We start from the raw sequence: 20,123 nt of genomic DNA on the forward strand, positions 1-20,123 counted from the left end.
TGAATTTTCGTCCCCGCTTGTTCTATGGGCAGAACTTTAAGTTAACAAGTATTATCTCTCGCTTGCCTTATGGACAATACTTTTAACTTTTGATCTTAAAGTCCACCCATAGGACTAGAGGGTCAAAAATTAAAGACACCTCAAAAAGTGTCATATTTTTGCAATTTTTTAAGGAACGAGACAGGCCGAAGCAGTGCACAGAAAAGAAAAGCCCAGACGCAAGCGGCGTTTTCCGCGAGCCCAAACCCGAATTTATATTTGTATGTGTCTACGGTATTAGGCGCCATTTCGATTCGCGCATCCAAGTATTAGGGTATTTGCTAGGGTTTAGCTGCTTTCTTTGACCGCAGAGCGAGCTTTACTTCGTCGGAGAAACAGGAGTCTTAGCCATGGCTAGCACCAAAGTTCAAAGGATTATGACCCAGCCCATTGTAAGTTCCTTCATATTTGAATGATTAATTTAGGACTTCCCAGTTTTCACTCGGTACTAAGATTTTGGATAACGTGTTTTCTTGTTCGTTTGTTTTCTCTTTTTGTTGCAGAACCTGATTTTCAGGTTTCTTCAGAGTGTAAGTTTCTCCGCGTTTGTTTATGCTTAATTTTTATTTTCTACTACATTACTTAATGGATGCTCTGCTCATGTTCCTACAATTTATGTGCAATTGCTTACAGAAAGCTCGCATTCAGATATGGCTTTTCGAGCAGAAAGATCTGAGGATTGAAGGACGTATTATCGTAAGCTGTCTTTTTCATACTTTTTAATTTAGTAGTTGGAATGTGAATGTAGCATGATCTGTTTCATGTTTTCTCCCAAATAGTTTCCTCAAATACAGAAGTGAAAACAACGTAACTAGTCAGTTAATTGCCCACTGCTTCCTTTAAATTAGAGAGGAAGTTTTGCAAGTTACCTGTTGGACTACAGAACAAACAAAGGTATGCAGCAATTTCGAGGTCTAATAACTTATGCTATTTATAACAACATTTTAATTATGCAGAATCTAAAAAGGTCCTGATTGTACATGCTACTTCAGAGATCCTTTTCGTGTATAATAATGTAGATAATTGTTCGAGGTTCTAGCTTATATTTGGAATGCATGATTATTTTTTTTTACTAGCCAGAATAATCTGGATGATGATACTTGGCACACATTTGGAACAGACCTTCCACATGGACCACCTCCAACCTCAAGGTTGGAGGCTTGTCTCACTAAGGGAGCCAAAAGGGATGGACCACTATTGACTCCTAGTGGTAGAGTTGTTTAGTTTATTACTTTATTGGTCCGTGAGTTTCGATGCCCGAAGAGTGGAAATGAAGCACGATGGTTCCTGTATATAGGAAAAAGGGTAAATATCCAAAATTGCAATAACTATCGGGGTATCAAGCTGCTTAGTCATACTATGAAAGTCCGGGAGAGAGTGGTAGAGCTAAGGGTGAAGAGGAGTGTGTCTATTTTCGAGAACCAGTTCGGGTTTATGCCGGGGCGTTCGACTACAGAAGCCATCCACCTTGTGAGGAGATTGTGATGGAACAGTATAGGGAGAGAAAGAAAGACTTGCATATGTTGTTCATCGACTTAGAAAAGGCGTACGACAAAGTTCCGAATGAGGTTTTGTGGAGATGTTTGGAGGCTAGAGGTGTGCATGTTGCCTACGCTAGGTTGATTAAGGACATGTATGATGGAGCAAAGACCCGAGTGAGGACGGTGTGTAGGGACTCGGACCATTTTCCGGTTATGATGGGGTTGCATCAAGGGTCGGCAATCAGCCCTTTTTTGTTTGCTCTGGCGATGGACGTACTGACGCGCCACATCCAATGGGAGGTGTCGTGGTGCATGCTATTTGCAGATGATATTGTATTGATTGACAAGACGCGAGACGGTGTGAACGCGTAATTAGAGGTATGGAGGCAAGCCCTGAAGTCTAAAGGTTTCAAGTTGAGCATAACCAAGACAGAATACTTGGAGTGTAAGTTTTGTGGCGAGACTCAAGGAGGGGAAGGGGAGGTGAGGCTGGACTCACAGGTCATCCCTAGGAGAGGAAGTTTTAAGTACCTTGGATCTATTATTCAGGGGATGGGGAGATTGATGGAGATGTCACACATCGTATTGGAGCAGGATGGATGCAATGGAGATTTGCTTCCGGTGTTTTGTGTGACAAGAAGTTGCCACCGAAACTTAAGGGTAAATTCTACAGAGTGGTGGGCAGGCCAACGATGCTGTATGGGGCTGAGTGTTGGTCAGTCAAGATCGCTCATGTCCAGAAGATGAAGGTAGCAGAGATGAGGATGTTAAGATGAATGTGCGGGCACACCAGGTTAGATAGGATCAGAAATGAGGTTATTCGCGACAATGTGTGTGTGGCCCCTATTGAGGACAAGATGCGGGAAGCGTGACTTAAGTGGTTTGGTCATGTGAGGAGGAGCACAGACACCCCGGTGAGTAGGTGTGAGAGGTTGACATTGGAGGGCCTCTAGGTGTGAGAGGTTGACATTGGAGGGCCTACGGAGAGGTAGAGGTAGACCAAAGAAGAGGTGGGGAGAGGTGATTAGGTAAGACATGGCGCAACTTCAGCTGACCGAGGACATGACCCTTGATAGGAAGGTATGGAGGTCGAGGATTAGGGTAGTAGAATAAGTAGTCTAGAGTGTTCATAACAGTAGTATTGGCACACAGTCTCGCTTTCTGTTGGTAATAGGTTTTTATGACTAACCGTTGTTTTCTTTCATTGTTGATCACCTTACTATCTTGTTGTTTTTTATTCTATTTTTATATAGCTTTTTGGTACTGTCCCTTGTCTATATTTTCATTAATGTGGTGCTTATGCTTTCCCGAGCCGAGGGTCTATTGGAAACAACCTCTCCATCCTCACAAGGTAGGGGTAAGGTCTGCGTACACACTATCCTCCCCATTCGGCGCAGACCCTATGGTGTGGGATAATCCTGGATATGTTGTTGTTGTCTGTGAATTTCGAACCTCTTAATGATCTCATGTCAGAATTGTTTACAAAGCTTTAAACTAGTCTTTTTTTTAATGGCTAATGTAAACCATGATTAGATATCTTATGGTGTAAGTTAGGTTGATCTTGTGTAGAACTTTCATGAGTCTATACCTGGTTTAAGCTGAGCCACGTTTGATTTAGTAGAATGAGAAGGACTGAGTTTTCAAAATGTTCAGTAGATAGGAGAACTAAAGAAACAAGATAAAAGAGATTTTTATGGTTGAGGCAAGGTATATCATCCTAAAATATCATCCAGCTTTTAGGAAGCCACACATCATATTCTTTCTCTGAATTTAATGTCACACGTCAATCGCATTCATATGTAGTGATGGGTGCAATTCAGATAGTATGCAAAATGTCTTGCAATATTTATCAGTTGACATAAAAAAGGCTCATGCATGCTGTACAAGTTCATGATAGAAATATTGGTAATAACTAATACAGATTTGATCACAACCCATATTGGCTATTATAACACAGGATCTGTGCATAGAAACTCATACTGGTCCTACTGGACCCAATAAAGGCCGTCATTAGAAGCTCATATGTGCTGTAGCAAGCTCATGGTTGAACTATTGGTAGTGCATTGGGGTAACAAATCCATAATTGGTGCCTGTTACACATGATGTATACCTGCAAAGTTGTATTGGCGAAGAAAGGGCATATTCTTTGGTAAACTCCCACTCTAGTTCCTTGAGGCACTAGTAGCTGTAACTTGAATTTGGGATGGACTGAATTCCCAGTAGTTTGAATTGGTAACTCTAATTTCTAATGTAATACTGGCTGACTTGTCCTCATTATTGTTTGTTGCCTCATGTTACAGAGCTTGTTATAGTGAGCGGTTACTATTTTGGGGAACGTGTTATATCTTAAGACCTCTATGATAATCTTTGACAAGTGATTATGAAGCTGATCATTTGGTCTTTTTGTTACTTGGTGTAGATGTGTGGCTTAGTGGCCATTTTAAAATTTTCTATTTCTTTGCAAGATGTGTAAATGTTATTTTTATTTTTTTTCATAATAGAGGTGTCAAGTTGCTTTCACGCACCTCACATTTTCCACCATGTACTTGTAACTCTGTCCACCAAGGTTTGGACATATGAGAAGACAATCACCTAGCTTTTTTTGCTTTTGCTAGGATTTGAATCCTAGTCTCACATGGTCTTTGCTCCAGCTTATTGGCTGCTAAGCCACACCCGTTGGAGCAAGCAGTGTAAATGTTATTCTGATCTGTATTTTTTATCATTTTGGTCTTTTTAAGTGCTAAAATCTGTTTATCTGATCATTGTGCCACTTATATATTCTTCATCCTTATAACTGCAAAATTTAAAGCTATGTGCTTGGTTGTTGACAAAAGGCGGCCTGGTAATTATGTGTTGCCTCTGTATTACTGCTTTTGCATACTTTTTGTTTTGATAAATTAAGAGTATTGAATATTGCTTTGCCTCTTGCACCTGGATTAAATCCTGTTGGCCAGATGACTTGTCTGATCAAGGGATTAGTACTGATTGACTTGTAGAACTTTGAAGTGTTAATTTCTCCGGAACATGCCGAATCTAGATACTTCCACGCTACACTATGTGGGCTGTGAATAAACATGTGACTACTTGTTTACTAATAGGTAATTGATTTGTGTAGGGTTTCGATGAGTACATGAATTTGGTTCTGGATGATGCTGAGGAAGTCAATGTGAAGAAGAAAAGCAGAAAACAGTTGGGTGGGTAAAATTGTTTTGACCTCTTCCCCCTCTTAGAATTACCAAGGAAAATAATATTTCGATGTGTCTTGCGTCTCTAACCTCTGATTTTTTTGCAGGGCGTATTCTTCTGAAAGGCGATAATATCACACTGATGATGAACACGTATGTCATTGCTCTCCTAATTATCTGATGCACAATCATATTTTTTATAAATAAATAGCTACTATATGTCTATATGTATCTTCTGTTGTGATCTTTCTTCTTTCTCTGATGTTCCTTCACCTCCACCCTTGGGGGGGGGGGGGATCTCTGACTGTTTTACTCTTTTCTTTTTCTATGTAGGGGGAAATAATTTCTTGTCAGTTGGAGTACGGAGGTTGGTGGCATCTTTTGTGTTCACGGGATGCGAATTGAAACCGTGTGTCCTCATGAATGACAGAATTGCATGGGCCCTGACTTCTATTTAGATTGTGTATTCTGCTATATGTATATTCAACATGGTTTCATTGAATCAAATGCTTTAATTGTTGTATGAACGTCTATCTATTAAACAGGATCTGGGCTCCTCTGCATTTCTGGATTGCTTGATGGCTTGACTAGTAGTGTATATTTTTCAAGTTTCAGTGGGTTGGGTATAAATCAACCACACCCTTTTATCGTTTGAACTCTGGTTGTTAAAATATGTTTGATTTGGAGTCATTGTTCGTAAAATGTTTCTTTGGGTCCGTTTTGCTGCCATAACTTCTGACTTCCCAAGTTATGGCATTAGTGCTTGCTCTCTCTGTGTTGTATGCGTGTGACTAGTGCAATCGATCTTTCTATGCCATCTCTTCGCGTGTGACAATTTATTCTTATAGACACATCTGGGAAGGAAAAGAGTGGTAGTTGCTAGATAGTAGTAGAAGTTAGCTGAGTGGCAATTCTTTTTGTCCCCCGCCCCTGTTTTTCCATACCTGTCCCATTTCATTTTGTTGGTAAGAAGACAATCAATGTAGGGCAACCATAGTGTGGAAGGCGAAATGACACTGCAGTTTATGGAAATAATCCTGCTCGTGTGGGGGATCCACAATATGGAAATGACTCTGGTGGGATGGATACGTATTTAAAACGTGGAGATGAAAATAACTCCATGGGCCACTAAAGATGTGGAAATATTAGTGTTAGGTGTGGCAGGCGAGTGATTAATTACAAGGTTTCTCAAGTCCTTATCCAACATCTTCATTTTACTCTTTTATCTGTTTTTTCGTGTCTCGATCCATCCATAACTTTCACTGTAAGATGATGCAAAGCCGTCATTTGATTCCTCAAATGTAAAATTACATGTGTCGAATTGCATGAAATATTATAGGGCAATGAACACATCGTGAACACATGAAAGAATATATATCTTATGGCAGCCTTCCCAATCCCAAGACACAGGTTTTAGACCAATTTGGAACATCATATAGAACAAATTACCACTACTATCTAGACCACTAGAGTTGGTAAATAATTTCCATCTTTCAATTTTGTTTGTAAGTACATTGTATGCCATAATATATAATCAAGTAATTGCATGGAGCGCCTTATTTGGTCATTCCTTTTTAACTTATATCCATTTTATTTATTTTTTTGTATCCGTATCTATTTTTTTGTTAAAAGTATTTTAAAAAAGACGATTTTGCCCTTCTCTAATAAAAGACTATTGACAAACCGCAGGACAAAAACTTAAGCATGTTTAGGCTGAAGTTTTAGCAAATAAACAAAAAAACTTCAGCTTGTTTAGATTGAAGTTTCGGATAAAACTCAGGACAAAATTGTAGATTGCGTTACAAAACTTTAGCATGTTTTGGTATGAAATTTTAGCAAATGAACTAAATAACTTCAGCATGCATTAGTAAAAACTCTTTAGAAAATTACATACTGCAAGACAAAAACTTAAGCATGTTTAGTCTAAAGTTTTAACAAATGAACTAAAAAATTTAAGCATATTTAGTCTGAAGTTTTAGCAATTGAACTAAATAATTTCAGCATGTTTTGTCTGAAATTTTAGCAAATGAACTAAATAACTTCAACATGCATTAGCAAAAACTCATTAGAAAATTACATACTACAAGATAAAAACTTAAGCATGTTTAGTCTGAAATTTTAGCAAATGAGCTAAATAACTTAAGCATGTTTAGTCTGAAATTTTAGTCTGAAATTTTAGCAAATGAACTAAATAACTTCAGCATGTTTAGTCTGAAATTTTAGCAAACGAACTAAATAACTTCAGCATTTTTAGACTGAAGTTTCAGATAAAATTCATGGCAAAACTGTAGACGGCAAAACTGTAGACTGCAGGATAAATAACTTCAGCATGCATTAGCACGAAGGTGAAACAACTTCATGCAAGTGTGATTCTGAAGATGAATCTGGACAAGTTTCTGATTTTTTTATAAAATTGTTGAGAGGAGAGGGGGAGATCGTTTTATATCTTTTGTCAGGGGTGTAATTGTCATATTATTATGATTTTTTTTGTGAGATGGCTATCAAATCAATAATTTTAAAAAATAAGATAAAAATTAAAAAATGGCACAAATATAGTGTATGACTGCACCCGTATTGTTAGTTACGGGACCCTTGTTTGATGAATGTCAACGTAAGGGCTTTCTAAGAAAGCCATAATAATCATTTGTTTACAAGTTATCTAAATGGGAAATAAAACGATTATCGAAACTCTTTTAATTTTGAGATATCATTAAATTAAAGCTATATTTGCCTAAAGTTCTTCCTTTGCCTAGTAAATGGAAGGTTACTTTTTTCATCATATTTAATTGATTAGATATATTTTTCTCGTATAAATATAAAATATTAATATCCATTAATTTGCCGTAGTTGGTGTGTTAGTCAGATCGTCCCCTAGAAATGACTAGCTCAGGTTCATAACATTCACCAAAAATAAATATCTAATCTACTAATCACCATAAAATTAGACTTTGCGATTTATGATCTAATCAGTCTTTAAAAAATAAAAGAGAGAAGTAAACAACGGTTGAACGGATCTATGATCTAATCAGTCTTAATATGACTCACGTGAGAGTCACATGGCCAAAGAAAAAGACAAAAGGCAATAAATAATAGAAAAGAAGACAGCAAGTGCGACAGTTGCGGAGCAGGTTCGGGAGAGAATCTTTCTGCGTAGAATCAAAGGAAAGGAGATAATGGCGAAGGTGGAGGAGATTAAGAATTCTAAAGAAGAAGAAGAAGAAGCTAAGCAGCCCTTGAACACGGCGAAGAAGGAAGCATTAGGATGGATGGAATGGCTAAGAGGGTGGTTCTATTTGGTTTTCGAGATGCTTTTTCAAAGGATATCGGCTAGTCACTTGCACAACCCTATGCCTCTCCCTCCTATCAATGATCTCACTTGCATCGTCACTGGTTCTACCAGCGGCATCGGCCGCGAAATCGCTCGGTATGCTTTACTTTCTGCTTCTTCCACTTTGCTTTCGCCGTTTCTGTTTGGATTTTGTCTATTGGATTGAACACATTTTGAGATTCTGCGCCAATTTTAAAGTATATTGCACGCACCTTGACCACTGCACTAGTAAATTGTTACAAATCACCTAGTGCTTATTGTCTTTGGTGCAATTTGAATCCTGGTTCCCGAGGTTTGATGCGTACGTCCTTTGTGGTGAATAATGTTACACCATATTAGCACCCAAGGGTGTGTTAGTAGTGGCTAGGTGAGGTGGGTGCGATGATGCCAATGATATTATACCATATTAGCACCCAAGGGTATGAGTGGTAGGTGAACCTTGAGGTCTCACGTTCCAATCTCAGCGGAGGCAAAGAAACACTAGATGAGGTGAGTTGAGTTACCTGGTACTTGTGCTAGTAGTAGGTAGCAGGTACTAGGTGGAATAGTCGACGTGTCCACAAGTTGCCCGGACACCACCGTTAAAAAATATGTATAATAATTATGTTAGATGAAATGTGCCTTTTCTTTATATTATTATCTTCATTACCTTGTTGATACCGCTAATCTCTTATCTCTCATCTTCCAGATACAAAGATTAAGAACAAGTTTTAATACCTTTGCTCTAATGTACAATTTTTTTTGCTTTTGCATTAGACAGGCAGTTGGCAGAATCAGGAGCACATGTTGTTATGGCTGTCAGGAACACGAAAAATGCACAGGAATTAATACGGAAATGGCAGGAAGATTGGTCTGGCAAGGGCCTTCCACTCAACATTGAGGTATGTCGTCTTTCACTTAATAGTAATACATCTAGGAAGAAGTATACAGCTTTCTAATTTATTACAAATGTTTAAGTTTCAAGATTTTGAAGCTATTATTAGTTAATCTCTTCTACTTTCATGAGAGAATTTTCCTAATTGAATAAGGTTCACATTTGTTGCTAGGTCATGGAGCTTGATCTTCTCTCTTTGGATTCTGTTGCACAATTCGCAGAAGCTTGGAATGCCCGCTTGGCACCATTACATGTTCTCATCAACAATGCTGGCATATTTTCAATAGGAGGTTAGTGCTATTTTAGTTTCTTCTTATTAATTGATGTTAACCAAAATGTCCACTCTTTTTGTGCGTTATTGGAGCTATAATACATTGAGAACAACTATTAGGTTTCAGCTGTGTCATAAAAGCATATTGGCTTGATATCCAGTTTTAATCTTTTCAAATACTATAGCGTGTTTGCATGTTTTAGAAGTTTCATCATGTGGTCAATTTTTTTGTTTGTTGTCTTAGTTTAGAAGTCTATGGTCTATGTGGAGCATCTATAAAGATCTGTTTCCGTGTAACTATGGACAACTTCTGAAAAGCAAGGTATTAAATCTGTAAATGTGATAAATCAGTGTTTATCAAAAACTCGTGACACCAAACACATCAATGATTGATTTTTACTCTCTCTCTATATATATTCTTCTAGAATGTTTCTAGAGTTGAGATGATAATGAATCTTAAATGGGACATCACTAGCTTCAGACTGGTCTACGTTTTGAATTCGCTAGTGCTACCTGGTAAATACGAAAAAAGTTGGTTTTATGATATATGTCAAATAAGAACTCCAGAAAGGTTTGTTTTTGGCTCTAGTCTTTGGATGGAATATTCTATAGAGATTCTGAATGACATTCTATTTGATTAGTTACTTGGTTGATTTGGATAAAACGAAAGGATGTCCCATATCTATTTCTGAAGTGGGAAGAGCCTGTAGCAGCAGCATCTGCGTCTTTAACTGGATAATCACCTTCTCATGCTTACGTCTTATAAGCTCACTCAAGCATGGTGATATAGTGCAAGTGTAAAGTAAATTGTTCTCCTACTACCCTAGAGTAAGTTGCAACGATTAGTCTATATTTCTTGGTTAAAACACAGTTTACAGTTGTATCTGTGGAATTGGTTATCTTAACAACTATAAGTTTATGATTGACATTTTATATGCACCTTCGGATATGTTCCTAGAACCTTTTTTTTTCTTTCTAGAACTACAGTTAAATGTTCATCATGTTTACATTAAATGGATGTGCTAGAACTCTTGATCATGATCATAGGTAACAAGAAAACTCTATGCTGGTCTCCTGTCCTGTATTAATGCAGTGCCTTAGCCTGACTTCTCGCTTTTGCTTGCTTTGCCATATTTTCTTGCTAATGCACTAAAGCTTGGCTAGTGTGGGTCTATTTAGCAGTTTAAGCATGGACATACATAGTGTTGGCAATAGAAATACGATACAACTTTTAACCTGTTTTCTCCTATTGATGGAAACTGAATGAATGATAGCTGAGTGAATGGACTTGCTTTTATCTGGAAACTTGTAAGACTTTGCTTCTGAGTCTTCTAACAAAGCTAATGAATCATTTTGTTTTCTACAGAACCACAGAAGTTTTCAAAAGATGGGTATGAAGAACACATGCAAGTGAATCATCTAGCTCCAGCGATGCTTTCCATATTGCTTTTACCATCACTTATTAGAGGCTCTCCCAGCCGAATTATTAACGTGAACTCTACGGTAAGTCTTAGCAATATGCCCCCGTTCTAGATGGATATGTTATATACTCAACTGCTTCTCTCCTCACCTTTTGCACTAAGTTATTGCTTTAAATGATTCCTATCTTTCCATGATATCCACGAGATACGTTAAAATAAGTTGCAAATTGAAGTTTCAGCATTGGTGAAAACGGTTATCTAGTATTCATTAATTTGGGATAGTATAAAGCATAAGCTTGTTGAAGCAACAATAGACAGCAAAGAGTAGGTGGTTCAGCATGTACTTCATTATTTTTGTCCTTTTCTTTTTGGAAGCCTTTGCCTTTTCATGAACAGTCTGAGCAAAGAAGGTATTTTATTGCTTGGGAAATTGAAGTTGCTTGGCCTGGATCTTTGTCCTTTAAGATTTCTGGTGTATGCGTTAAGATTACAAATGAATAAAAAAAGGGATGCACATTATTAGGACTTGCTGGACTATGCTACATAATGATCGAATAGGTGGTTTTATGACAAATCATTATAGTGGATATGAAAAGGACAAAAAAAAAAAGACGTGGTAGCTAATAAAGAATAGGTGGTTTTATGACATAAATCTTTATAGTGGATATGAAAAGGACAAAAAAAAGACGTGGTAGCTAATAAACCCTATAATCATGCCAAATTTGGGATTGAAAGTGAAATATAAAGGACGAAGTAGATGTTCTGCTGTAATAACCATTAAGTCTATTCTCCAACAAAACCAAGTATCGAAGTTCGAGGGGTAGATTTAGTTGCTAGGAAATAAATGTCTTTTGATTTAAGTGATTGCATCATAATATGTTGAAAGACCAAAAGCAGGATAACTTTTTTTTTTTTGGCAACTATGTTGGATTCTGGAATAGGTTTCCCGTTTCAGTGTATGGCTATTGTCACGCCAGCTGACAGGAATATAGTTTATTTCGCCTGTGTAGATGCACTATGTTGGGTTTGTTGATCCAGAAGATATGAATGTTGTATCTGGAAAGAGGAAGTACACCAGTGTAGTGGGATATGGAGGCAGTAAGCTTGCTCAGGTATTATCTAAAAAGTTATTAGCTATTACCTGCTAAAGGTTTTTTGCTTGTCCTGTTATTGTTAATTGAGATGCCACAACCTGTTCGACCACTGCACTAAAGCACCTTAACACAAGTGGCTGCGTAGTTATACTCCGTTTTTTCCATGATTCGCGAAGCTTACGTTCTGCCTATTAAATAAAGCTTAGAAACCTTAATTTTGCCATATAACGCCCCTTCCATGGTCTGCCTGATCTGACTCACACAGCTGCCAAGTGCACTGAAGGTTGCGCATTCTGTATCGTTTTAGCACAATCTCACTAGTTTTTGTGCATAATAGTACAGTTGTAGTTAAGGAGCATACTGTAAATCTCAGTCTAGAGCTGTATAGAGAATATTTATTGGATATCGTCCAATAAATGCAACTGAAAGAAGATGCATGTTGTTAGACCGCATGGAGTGACAAGCAAAATGCAAACAATACTTTTATACATTTAATGAAACAGGTTATTTTTTAAACGTTGGAGTATTTTCTTCTAACTAACAATCAAACATGATACTCCACCATGTGTTAGATGAGCGATGGGTTTTGTGGAGAGGAGAATTCTTTTGAATAGGACTCTTAAGCTGCACACATCTTGTATTACTATCTACTCAATTTATGCTGATAGAAATACTAGTATTTGATTTCACTAGCCCATATTCACTCCAATATTGTTGACATCCATTAGGCATAAGGTGATTGCTATCATACATGATCATCCTGATTAGTGATCAAAAACGCAATTTGAATATCTTGGATGGGACCCATCAAAGAGTTATCAAGGAACAAGAATACATTATTGTTTGGTAATTTGGGATGCAAACATCAAAAGGCACGTCTCTTGTAGCTTTATTGCATGTCAATTGAGAGCCATTACTGGAAATCTGTAATCTCTTAATTCCACAAGTTGTTACTGAAAATTGATTTCTGTAGGGAGATGTTTATTTGCTTGTAGAAAGTCACGCTAATACACATGTGCAAATTCTTTTAGAAAGTCGACCCACACTGGTTTTAATTTTTGTTTGAGTAAGGAATGAATATCGGACCCTAATGACGTTCAACCGACGACCCGGCCTAGTGGTGCTTGCGGTTTTTCCTATTTTGGCTTGGATTGAAAATACTGGACAGGAAAGGAAAACAAACTATCCAGCCTTTCAACTTTTCAGCACTTCTAATCATCAATGTGATATGTAATATGGGAAGCCTTTGCACACATTACATCAGCACTGAACACCAGGCAAGGGACATGAAAGCAAAAGATCAAGTATTAAAAGTACACTTTATGTAGATTCTTATTAGTAATCATTTCAGCTATAAAATTAAATCATCTAGGGTTTCTGATAGAAGTGAACTTAGGACGCTAAGCTCTTATTTCCTTCTCCTTTCTATGTGGTTTCCGTTTGATTTATGAAAAAAAAAAGAATGTCCTGGCTTTGTTGATTTGCGCTCCAGTAACTAATCCTCTGTGGTTAAAACTGCAGATTATGTTCAGTAGCGTCCTTCACAAGAGGCTACCTGCCGAAGCTGGCATAAGTGTAGTCTGTGTTACTCCTGGAATTGTTCTAACCAATGTTGTAAGTTCTAAAAAACTTAATCTTTTTTCTCTCTAGTTGCCATCTGTTATGTCATTGAGCTCCTGCCTTTGTCTTGATGTAGAACGTGTGTGATAAGAATGTGGGTACTTAGTGCAGGTCCTTCAATATACACTAAAAATTAGTAAAAAGCTAGACTTACCCGTCCTGGATCCTTATGTGTACTCGTGTCCGATACGTACATGTAAATGAGTTCATGTGAAAGAGGGTCACCTTCCACTATTTAGTCCACATATATATTTGACTTGTGGAGCCCAGTGTTGTCAAAGGCGCGCTTAAAGCGCGCTTAAGCCCTGAAGCGAGGCTCAAAACATGTTGAGCACTTCGCCTTGCTTTGGGGGCACTTCAGTGTTGCATCAAGGCTCTAAGACATACTTTCCTTGCCAATGCGTGTAATTTTGACAAGACGACACTAAACAATTGATATTTCATTTTATCGTAATTTTTTTCAATTTATTCATGCTTATAATTATTGGTCTTGGACTGTATATACATATTTTTACTTTTTCTCCACTTGCGCTTTTTTCATTAATGCCCACGCTTTATTTGCGCTTTGCGCTTAAAGCCCCAAAAGACCTTAGAGCTTTTTTGCGCTTTTCGCTTTTGATAACACTGGTGGAGCCTCATATTGTTTCGATTTAAAAGATTCTCTAGAAGAGGTTCTGGTCCCAATTAAACATGGACATTCACTAATCCGCCTTAACATGTTCCGCTCTAAATGCTAAAAGAACCAATTGAGGTGAGGTGAATTCTTGCTTCATGCGGTGCCTCTGGAAGATTTATGCTTGGTGTAAATTTTGTGTTGGTGGATTTTCAGTTGTTAGTAGAAATTTTTTCAAGCTTGTCGTATATTTAGTTGCTCAAGGAAGAAACTTAAGAATGCTGCCACACCTTTCTTGTTCAGATTAAGCTCACAGTTTGATTTTGTAACAGATAAAAAATTCAGTGCCTTATCTTTATCTATACTGATAATTAACTCCAATTTCCAAGAGTGACCACATTGTCTGAAAAAGAAAAAGAAACCCAATATTGTTCCATCTACCTATAGCATGAGAAGTAAATGAAGTTAAGGATGCAAATACACTAACTATTAGTACCCAACTGAGACATGTAGATATCTGGAAGTTTGTAAATGACCTCAAAAATGTCTTCTTCTCATAAGCAATGGTTGCTTTCTTTATCTCATCCCAAAACTCTCCTCTAGCTTCCACCTTCAACACCAATTCTTGCAAATAAAATTTGCAAACTTGCAGCTATTTCCTTTTTATGATTTGACTGCCACTAAATTGTAGGCTCTTCTTCTTCCCTTTTTTTTTTTTGGTTAAGTCTTTGTCTTGACGTGCCGGTGTAAGATATTTTCTCTTTTGTAATCAAAAAATTCCATGTGAGTTAGCTGCCCTATCCCTAGTTGGTCCACAAATTCAGAGAGTATGGGCCCGCTCTTCTACCCTATTCCCTCTTAAGTACCTCTTTTTTAGCCTTTTGGACCCCTGAAAAGAAAAAAGAAATTTGAAATAAAAAATAAAGATGAGAAACAGGGCTATCTGGTAAGTGATATGATTCAAACTTGTGACATGCGCCCTATTCGCACATCCGCCATTGCCTTCTTACTGCTGAACCAAACCCCTTTTCGTAAATGTAAGACATTTAAGTAGACTTGATCTTCATATAAATCGACTTAGTAAGTGTATCTCTTGAGTCAGCTTGTTGGCCAGTTGTTGATGTCATTCTTTGATGCGCCTCAGTTTTTCATTATATTACGGCCTCCTCCCTATTTTCTCTCTGTAACATTTCTGACTTTATACATTAAGGTCCCAGTGTATATACACTTTCAATCTATTATAACAGTTCATAAATCTGTAATATATGGCACATTAGCACTTTAGTACTTCTTAACTAGTTGTTAGCTTTTACCGCCGACCTCTAAGGCTTCTTAATGCTAAAGTTTGAACACTAAGCAAGTCGAAATTTTTTATGTTGGACAATTTCATTCGACAATATCACTCAGCATACGAGACATCCATGTTATATCTGGAATATATAGATTCTTGCTGATAAAGGGCAGAAGATAACTCTTGCTTCATGCGTTAGGATGTGTTAAGCTTGTAATGTATACCATAAAGCTTGTAATGTATACCATAAACCTTCTTTTAGTGGCCACCTTCTTTAGGGGAGCATTTATCCTTGGAAGATATAATGGGTTATAGGGTGGTATATAAGGGTTTTTTGTCAAATTTCTATGATGAATATCTAAACCATATTTCGATTTTGAAATATCCTTAACCGTAATCTGAGCTTGTAATCTCCAGAATTGAGTATTCTGACGGGATAATATGACAGTAAGGATTATTCAAATGGTTAAATTTACCATAATTCTGTTGTTTCCCTAAACTATATATTCAAGTTTCAAGTTCATTTACAGTTGACTAGGTCATGTGATCTCCCCTTCACTAGGCTGGTTTGAACCTTGCCACGGACAAAAGCATGGTATTTAAGTAGGGAAGGATAGAGGGGCAGCCCATTATCGAGTTTCGAACCATTGTGCCAATTGGTTGGGGATTTCTCAGTTATCTAAAAAAAAAGGGCAGCCCGGTACACTAAGTTCCCGCTATGCGGGTCCCGGGAAGGGACGGACCACAAGGGTCTATTGTACGCAGTCTTACCCTGTATTTCTGCAAGAGGCTGTATCCACGGTTCGAACTCGTGACCTCCTGGTCACATGGCAGTAACTTTACCAGTTACGCCAAGGCTCCCCTTCTTATCTCAAAAAGAACAAGAAAAAAAATCTAAATTTCTTGGACCTGGTTTTCTTCTTTTTAGTTTCCATTCTTTTCATTCCTTTTCTATGATATCGTTTTACAAATACTAAAGTTCGAGTTTACACATACAAAAATTGCAGGCCAGGGATCTTCCTCAGTTTCTGCAAGTGGGTTATCGTCTAATACCCTATTTTATATTTAATGCTGAAGAAGGTATGTTATTCTTAACTCCTAGTACTTTTTCTCGTTTAAAGTTTCACTGTGTACATTGCATGTTCTTGCAGTAAAGGAAAAGAGAATAAAACGTCTCATATCTTTCTTTACGTTGTGTCGCATGTTAGAGTATTGAGGCTCAGACTGCAAGTTTTTTCCCCCGTTTTGTTCCCAAGGTGGGTTGCTCTGATGGTAAGCACCCTCCACTTCCAACCAAGAGGTTGTGAGTTCGAGTCACCCCAAGAGCAAGGTGGGGAGTTCTTGGAGGGAAGGATGCCGAGGGTCATTTGGAAACAACCTCTCTACCCCAGGGTAGGGGTAAGGTCTGCGTACACACTACCCTCCCCAGACCCCACTAGTGGGATTATACTGGGTTGTTGTTGTTGTTGTTGTTGTTGTTCCCATGAGCCAATTTCCTCTTTTCAGTAACACCTGGTGGAGGGGGTGGGGGTTCCTTGACTTGAGGAAGTTAGGCTTGTGTAACTACACAGCACGAACCTCATAGCAGTTTCAGTTTGCTGTTTACCGGAGTGTCCCTACTTAAAAGTTATGATTAGTTTCCAAAAACGAAAAAAATAAGTTACTCCCTCCGTCTCAAATTATCTGTCATGATTTCTAAAAATAGTTGTTTCAAATTATTTGTCATTTTAGAAGTTCAAGAGTAGCTTAATTATGAGTAAGTATTAAATGAAGAGAGATTATATCTTAAGATATAAATAAGGTTAAAATAGTCAAAAACATTTCCTATTTAATATTTTCTTAAAGGGCGTGTAAAAAAGAAACATGACAGATAATTTGAGACAGAGGGAGTATGACGTTACAACAGCCTCTCTAAAGAGTCGCAAATGCACGATTCCAAAGTTTGTACCATGTGTTTCTTCATTCAATCAATCATCCGGTAGTCACCAATACGGTAGAAATTTGAAGAAATAACAACTAGACAAAACAATGCAGGAAACCTAATTTCCTTGCAAGCCTAGTATGACAGCATAATTGTCGGATGTACTTCATTGACTCCATACACTACTAAGTCGAGCATATCAACTTAGTTTGATAGTTTTCTGCAGTGGTAAATGATACTTTTTTATAAGGAAAGAAGACTGCGAACAAACTAAGATTAATTTGACCAAAATGGAAAAATGAGAAAATGAACTCAAAAAAAAGGGGCTTGAAAGACAATACAAGTTGCTTAAAGTTAAATTAAGTAGTAGCGGTGTCTCAACCCAAATAACTGCTTGATTATTTGGAACGTGCAGTCTAATTGTTTCCCTAATGCATCCCCATGCGTATAGTGTAAAACGTACTCAAATTAATCCGGTTGTTGCAGGCGCTAGAAGTACCTTGTTTGCAGCTACAGATCCTCAAATATCCGAGTATTGTGAAATGCTGAAAGCAGATGATTGGCCAGTCTGTGCTTACATCTCTCACGATTGTCGTCCCACAAATGCTTCTGAAGAAGCACATAATGTCGAAACTTCTTACAAGGTATGGGAGAAGACGCTAGATTTGGTTGGCCTTCCTTTAGACTCAGTAGAGAGGCTTATAGAAGGGGAAGAAATTAAATGCCGATATGGGAATTCCCAGGAGTAACTCCATCTGTGATGGGATTGTATGCTTTACTCTCTTGCTCAATGCCTGGACTGGTTCGGACAGCATCCACTATCCACGATGTTTGCCACTCCGCAAGGTCATCTTGATCTGTTTCAGTATTCAAAGGAACAAATGGAGCATGTTGTAGAAACATGTATTACGTGATAGGAACTTTTTGGCTTTTGCTAATGTTTACGTGTAAGAAGTTGACTGCCTTTGACACAGGCATGTATTTTGTTTTCTTGCTCTTCAGTGGAGTCCTTTTTCCCCGTCTTAAGTCCACGCTGATTTTTTTTCGGTTTGTTGCGTTAATGCTTGTACGCATGAACATGTTTCAAAGACGTCCATTACATGTTATACCATCTGATAATGAAAAATATCCAGTGCGCTTCTAATGCATTGCTAAGAGAAATTTTGACTAGCAGTTGCTTCTCACACGGCCACAACTATATATTGATTCTTGTCTAATGCCACAGAAGGATGCGGCTGCCTGGTCCGCAACTTCTCTTTCATTTAACCAAATATAGATACTGGCTTTCACTCCTTGAAATCAATTATATTGGGAGGCTTAACGAGTGACAATGATTTCCGACCGCTAATTCAAATTACCTTTCAAACAGATTCTACATTTACTTATTTCGGGATCAAGACATGTCAGCCTTAGCCTTACGACTGCTAATTGGCCAAAACCTTTTTATATGGTGACTGCAAATGGGCCTTACCCAACTTGTGTTAAAGTAGAAGTGGCATGGGAAAGCCACTTTTTAATATACGGTATTTAGTTCTTATCCAGTATTTTTAATGCTGAGCAAAAATAGCCACAACTCTATTAAAATTAATACGAAAAGACGGTTTTACCCTTTCTTCATGAGTGCTGTGTAAATATTAAGGACATGGTGTTCTTAACTTCATGAGTGTTGTGTAAATATTAAGGACTCATGAAATTAAGGATATTTTGTCCTTAATATTTACACAACACTCATGAAGTTAAGGACATAATGTCCAAAAGTTTAATAACAGAAGGTGCAAATACAGGACACTTTGTCCTTAACATTTATACTGCGCATATGAAGTTAAGGACATGATGTCCTAAAGTTTAACAACAGAAGGAGCAAATACAGGATACTTTGTCCTTAATATTTACACAACACTCATGAAGTTAAGGACACCATGTCCTTAACATTTACACTGCATATATGAAATTAAGGACAAGATGTCCTAAAGTTTAAAACAAAATGTGCTAATTCATGACACTTAATCCTTAATATTTACACAACACTCATAAAGTTAAGGACATCATGTCTAGCACAGGAGTATATTCGTCCGGACGGTTAAAAGTTTATTAAAGTACTAGTTAAAGAGTAAATACATTTTAAACATTGGCTTAAAAATAAATACAACTCTAATTAGTGGCTAATTATGCACTTCCCCACCCTGTCTAAGATTGGACAAATAATTGGATTATTTGCATAGGATGACTTTCCTTTTGACGCCACTATACACTTCACCTTTAAGCAATTGGATGAATATTTTTTTTCTGAGACAAATTTAAGTAGTGACTTCAGAAAAGATCATTCGTGTAAATGCCCCAAATAATGTAGGATAACCATTTGCTAGCGTTTACAAAACGTGCAAAGACGACAAAGTTTACTTTGTGCCTCACACAACTAATACTAGCTGTATGAGTCCTCTTTTTTGTCTCACAATGCAAAATTTTGTAGACCCAAATATATAAGATATTAGTCCACAATTAGGTGAGGTAAAAAGATGCCTCACACAATTAATGTCACTTGTGGGACGCACGCCATAAAATCACTCAGACACGTACACTCTCTTTTGACAAAAAATCTCGGATTCGATCTCTTATATGCCTTTAGAGGACATTGATCTGATCACACTATCCTTCCCCTGTATATAGGCAATAGACAGGCAGCAATTGTACTAGGACAGCAAGAAATAGTTTTGCGTTCTCACAGTAAATTATTTGATTCTATTTTACTTGACATCATAACTTAATTAGTTTTAAGTAATTGTAAATAAATATATACTAGAACAAGTTAACTTTACAAATTAAAATATTCGCTCTGTCTCGTTTTATATGAAGGCATAATTATTTGGGGAATCAAACCATTTTTTTACTAGAATATTCTCAATTTTTAAAAATACTAATATCTATGTGCGTTGCACGTTAATAATGACACGTGATAGTTTAAATATTTATTTATATGAAGAAACA

The 20,123-nt window shown here is 37.4% G+C and overlaps 2 protein-coding genes across 3 annotated transcripts; both read left to right on the forward strand.

The window, feature by feature from the left end:
- The first annotated feature begins 273 nt into the window (after positions 1 to 273).
- Positions 274 to 5,278, forward strand: LOC107800306 (uncharacterized). The gene is made up of 6 exons (XM_016623456.2): positions 274 to 431; positions 543 to 569; positions 673 to 735; positions 4,636 to 4,714; positions 4,813 to 4,858; positions 5,039 to 5,278. Exons 1-6 carry the CDS (start codon positions 390 to 392, stop codon positions 5,046 to 5,048), a joined length of 267 nt encoding a protein of 88 aa, XP_016478942.1. The 5' UTR covers positions 274 to 389; the 3' UTR covers positions 5,049 to 5,278.
- Positions 5,279 to 7,805: 2,527 nt separating this feature from the next.
- On the forward strand, positions 7,806 to 18,246 carry LOC107800303 (dehydrogenase/reductase SDR family member FEY). 2 transcript variants are annotated; one of them, XM_016623453.2, is made up of 8 exons: positions 7,806 to 8,129; positions 8,794 to 8,914; positions 9,080 to 9,197; positions 10,545 to 10,681; positions 11,610 to 11,711; positions 13,215 to 13,307; positions 16,225 to 16,297; positions 17,625 to 18,246. In XM_016623453.2, the coding sequence occupies exons 1-8, from the start codon at positions 7,879 to 7,881 to the stop codon at positions 17,885 to 17,887; spliced, it is 1,158 nt and encodes a 385-aa protein (XP_016478939.1). In that variant the 5' UTR covers positions 7,806 to 7,878; the 3' UTR covers positions 17,888 to 18,246. The 2 variants fall into 2 exon arrangements, with proteins under 2 accessions (XP_016478939.1, XP_075107917.1); XM_075251816.1 differs by having other exon boundaries at positions 7,825 to 8,129; positions 8,790 to 8,914.
- The last annotated feature ends 1,877 nt before the right edge of the window (positions 18,247 to 20,123 follow it).

This window comes from Nicotiana tabacum, chromosome 4 (genome assembly GCF_000715075.1).
Source record: "Nicotiana tabacum cultivar K326 chromosome 4, ASM71507v2, whole genome shotgun sequence".
NCBI lineage: Eukaryota > Viridiplantae > Streptophyta > Magnoliopsida > Solanales > Solanaceae > Nicotiana > Nicotiana tabacum.